The 4,853-nt window shown below is 37.6% G+C and overlaps 2 protein-coding genes across 2 annotated transcripts; both read left to right on the plus strand.

The window, feature by feature from the left end:
- The first annotated feature begins 1,208 nt into the window (after positions 1 to 1,208).
- On the plus strand, positions 1,209 to 2,981 carry LOC116110180 (cytochrome P450 76A2-like). The gene is made up of 3 exons (XM_031396402.1): positions 1,209 to 2,111; positions 2,198 to 2,495; positions 2,932 to 2,981. Exons 1-3 carry the CDS (start codon positions 1,209 to 1,211, stop codon positions 2,979 to 2,981), a joined length of 1,251 nt encoding a protein of 416 aa, XP_031252262.1.
- A 272-nt stretch (positions 2,982 to 3,253) lies between these two features.
- On the plus strand, positions 3,254 to 4,843 carry LOC116110181 (cytochrome P450 76A1-like; the record flags this gene model as incomplete). The annotated part of the gene is made up of 2 exons (XM_031396403.1): positions 3,254 to 4,156; positions 4,243 to 4,843. Coding segments are annotated over exons 1-2 (1,504 nt in total), but the record flags the coding sequence as incomplete, so codon positions are not given.
- Positions 4,844 to 4,853: the final 10 nt, after the last annotated feature.

Below are 4,853 nucleotides of genomic sequence, written 5' to 3' on the forward strand. Positions count from 1 at the left end.
TATGAAACCTGGTTGTTATAGTTTGTGAAATTGGTTTTTTATTAGTACCATGTGACAAGTCTGATATCACATTAATGAAATAGACCAAAACAATTATTTTATGCTTTCAAAATTAAATATTTTTTCTTGTTTATGTCCAACTTCGGTTTCCGAAACACGGCCACGAATTTAAAAAAAAAAAAAAAAAAAAAATGAAATTTCACATGCTTTCAAACATATATATATATACCCTAATTAGTGATGTGATAATTAATTTTGTTAACAACATAATTCATAACAATAATGAAATAATTTGATTAGTGATGTAGTGATACTAAATCTATTAACAAATTATATGATATACAAAATAAGGATGTTTACTTATGAATACAACATTTTTCAAACTTGTATTACTTTTATCATTCATAAACAAGTACTTGAGAAAAAAAAAAAAAGGACACGGAGGGAGGAGCGGAACAAAAACATATTTTTTCGGGAGGGTTGAATTAAAAATAAATTAATTTGCATATGTTACACATGTATCATGTATGCTCGAGGAGAAAACTCTCGGGATATGTGAGATATACTTTTGAGAACACTTTTCGATTTTCATTGACATTTTGATACTCAACCTAATATCTCTCAGCGATCGTTGCTTAGAATCTTTTAAATCCGTTTCTTGGTATTTTTAAAGTACTGTGGTTTGTCTATGATTTAAAAAGTGAACGTGTTAAAGTGCAAAGCCTAGTAAAAATCATTAGTTTTTTTTGCTATTAAATTATAAATTTGTTATTATTATCAAAATTGAAAAATTACGTGACCCCAAGTAACAAATTCATTTACTAGAATTTAGAAGTTCAAAAAACATTCAATGTATATCAAATCAAACAAATTTAAAGTAATTCAGAATCGATTGGTGATAAGAACAAGAGTAAAGGAGCTCAGTTTTTGTCTTGATTTGAAAGAATCAAAAGCTATTTCTTTAGCAAGATCCAAATCAAAAGGTATCTCAGCTATTTGTTCTCTTTCGGATATAAACAAATGTAACTTAATTATTTCTTTACCGCATACAAACAGCAGTTGTGGTCAATTTGTAGACTTTGTCCAATTTCTTTAGTTGTAAACGGCCTCGCTAGCTGTTGCATGCTAGTCAAACCAATTTAATTAAACCCATCTGTGTTTATATATCCTATCAAATTTCACAATCTTCTAGCAAAAAAAAATATCCCATGTCGCTTATTTCTTTCATTGTCTTCCTTATCATCATCTCGGCGTCAACCCTCCTCCTCCGCAGGAGGAAATCCAGCCTTAAACAGCTCCCCCCCGGACCACCAGGATGGCCAATATTCGGAAACATGTTCGAGCTTGGTTCAATGCCACATCGCACCCTTACCGACTTAAGGGACAAGTATGGTGAAGTTATCTGGCTAAAATTTGGTGCCATAAACACGATGGTAGTTCTCTCAGCCAAAGCAGCCTCCGATTTCTTCAAGAATCATGACCTTTCCTTTGCTGAACGCACCGTTACTGAAATCATGCGGGCTTACGACTATGACAAAAGTTCATTAGCCTTGGCATCATATGGTTCATTTTGGCGGGTACTAAGACGCCTCGTTACAGTTGATATGATTGTCCACAAACGCATAAATGAAACAGCCTCTATACGGAGAAAATGTGTTAACGACATGTTATTATGGATCGAAAAGGAGGCACTTCAGGGAAACGGAGACGGGCGACGTTGCATTCACGTGGCACGTTTCGTGTTCCTCTCGACCTTTAACTTGCTAGGAAACCTTATGCTGTCGCGTGACTTATTGGACCCTGATTCAAAGGATGGTGCGGAGTTTTTTACTTCAATGATGGGGCTGATGGAATGGGGCGGGCATCCAAATATCTCAGATTTTTTTCCCTTTTTACGCTGGCTAGATCCCCAAGGATTGAAGAGAAAGATGAAAAGGGATCTTGGTAAGGCCTTGAAGATCGCTTCTAAGTTTGTTAAGGAAAGAGTTGAAGAGAACAAAGAAGGTGATAGGGAGAGGAAAGATTTCTTGGATGTGTTGCTTGATTTTGAAGGGAATGGAAAGGATGAGCCAGCAAAACTTTCTGAACAGCAGCTCAACATTTTTATACTGGTAAATTGTATACTTCATCTACTGCAATCTTCAATTGGCAGTTAACTTTTACTTACTGTATGACCGAATGTATTAGTATGCTGCAGGAAATATTTTTGGCTGGATCAGAAACAACAAGTAGCTCCATTGAATGGGCATTGACGGAGCTCCTATGCAACCTTGACTCATTAAACAGAGCAAAAGCTGAACTTGCTGAGGTGGTTGGACCAAACCGAATGTTTGAAGAGATTGACATTGAAAACCTTCCATACTTGCAGGCCGTGATCAAAGAAACTCTACGCTTACATCCTCCAATTCCGTTCCTAGTTCCGCGAAGAGCAATGGAAGACACCAATTTCAACGGGTATCACATTCCCNAAAAAAAAAAAGGACACGGAGGGAGGAGCGGAACAAAAACATATTTTTTCGGGAGGTTTGAATTAAAAATAAATTAATTTGCACATGTTACACGTGTATCATGTATGCTGGAGGAAAACACTCTTGGGATATGTGAGATATACTTTTGAGAACACTTTTCGATTTTCATTGACATTTTGATACTCAACCTAATATCTCTCAGCGATCGTTGCCTAGAATCTTTTAAATCCGTTTCTTGGTATTTTTAAAGTACTGTGGTTTGTCTATGATTTAAAAAGTGAACGTGTTAAAGTGCAAAGCCTAGTAAAAATCATTAGTTTTTTTTGCTATTAAATTATAAATTTGTTATTATTATCAAAATTGAAAAATTACGTGACCCCAAGTAACAAATTCATTTACTAGAATTTAGAAGTTCAAAAAACATTCAATGTATATCAAATCAAACAAATTTAAAGTAATTCAGAATCGATTGGTGATAAGAACAAGAGTAAAGGAGCTCAGTTTTTGTCTTGATTTGAAAGAATCAAAAGCTATTTCTTTAGCAAGATCCAAATCAAAAGGTATCTCAGCTATTTGTTCTCTTTCGGATATAAACAAATGTAACTTAATTATTTCTTTACCGCATACAAACAGCAGTTGTGGTCAATTTGTAGACTTTGTCCAATTTCTTTAGTTGTAAACGGCCTCGCTAGCTGTTGCATGCTAGTCAAACCAATTTAATTAAACCCATCTGTGTTTATATATCCTATCAAATTTCACAATCTTCTAGCAAAAAAAAATATCCCATGTCGCTTATTTCTTTCATTGTCTTCCTTATCATCATCTCGGCGTCAACCCTCCTCCTCCGCAGGAGGAAATCCAGCCTTAAACAGCTCCCCCCCGGACCACCAGGATGGCCAATATTCGGAAACATGTTCGAGCTTGGTTCAATGCCACATCGCACCCTTACCGACTTAAGGGACAAGTATGGTGAAGTTATCTGGCTAAAATTTGGTGCCATAAACACGATGGTAGTTCTCTCAGCCAAAGCAGCCTCCGATTTCTTCAAGAATCATGACCTTTCCTTTGCTGAACGCACCGTTACTGAAATCATGCGGGCTTACGACTATGACAAAAGTTCATTAGCCTTGGCATCATATGGTTCATTTTGGCGGGTACTAAGACGCCTCGTTACAGTTGATATGATTGTCCACAAACGCATAAATGAAACAGCCTCTATACGGAGAAAATGTGTTAACGACATGTTATTATGGATCGAAAAGGAGGCACTTCAGGGAAACGGAGACGGGCGACGTTGCATTCACGTGGCACGTTTCGTGTTCCTCTCGACCTTTAACTTGCTAGGAAACCTTATGCTGTCGCGTGACTTATTGGACCCTGATTCAAAGGATGGTGCGGAGTTTTTTACTTCAATGATGGGGCTGATGGAATGGGGCGGGCATCCAAATATCTCAGATTTTTTTCCCTTTTTACGCTGGCTAGATCCCCAAGGATTGAAGAGAAAGATGAAAAGGGATCTTGGTAAGGCCTTGAAGATCGCTTCTAAGTTTGTTAAGGAAAGAGTTGAAGAGAACAAAGAAGGTGATAGGGAGAGGAAAGATTTCTTGGATGTGTTGCTTGATTTTGAAGGGAATGGAAAGGATGAGCCAGCAAAACTTTCTGAACAGCAGCTCAACATTTTTATACTGGTAAATTGTATACTTCATCTACTGCAATCTTCAATTGGCAGTTAACTTTTACTTACTGTATGACCGAATGTATTAGTATGCTGCAGGAAATATTTTTGGCTGGATCAGAAACAACAAGTAGCTCCATTGAATGGGCATTGACGGAGCTCCTATGCAACCTTGACTCATTAAACAGAGCAAAAGCTGAACTTGCTGAGGTGGTTGGACCAAACGGAATGTTTGAAGAGAGTGACATTGAAAACCTTCCATACTTGCAGGCCGTGATCAAAGAAACTCTACGCTTACATCCTCCAATTCCGTTCCTAGTTCCGCGAAGAGCAATGGAAGACACCAATTTCAACGGGTATCACATTCCCAAGAATACACAAGTTTTGATAAATGCTTGGGCGATTGGGAGAGACCCAGAGGTATGGAGTGACCCATTGTCATTTAAACCTGAGAGATTTTTGGGGTCTAAAGTTGATTACAAGGGGCAAAATTATGAATTGATTCCATTTGGAGCTGGGAGAAGAATGTGTGCAGGTGTGCCCTTGGCTCACCGAATGCTGAACCTAATTTTAGGCTCGTTGCTTCATGAATTTGACTGGGAACTTGATGGTAATGTCTGTAAAGAGACCATGGATATGAAGGATAGGTTGGGCATAACTATGCGAAAGGATGAGCCATTATTTGCGTTGCCTAAAAGATGTAGATGCAT

This window comes from Pistacia vera, unplaced genomic scaffold (genome assembly GCF_008641045.1).
Source record: "Pistacia vera cultivar Batoury unplaced genomic scaffold, PisVer_v2 Contig598, whole genome shotgun sequence".
Classification (NCBI taxonomy): Eukaryota; Viridiplantae; Streptophyta; class Magnoliopsida; order Sapindales; family Anacardiaceae; genus Pistacia; species Pistacia vera.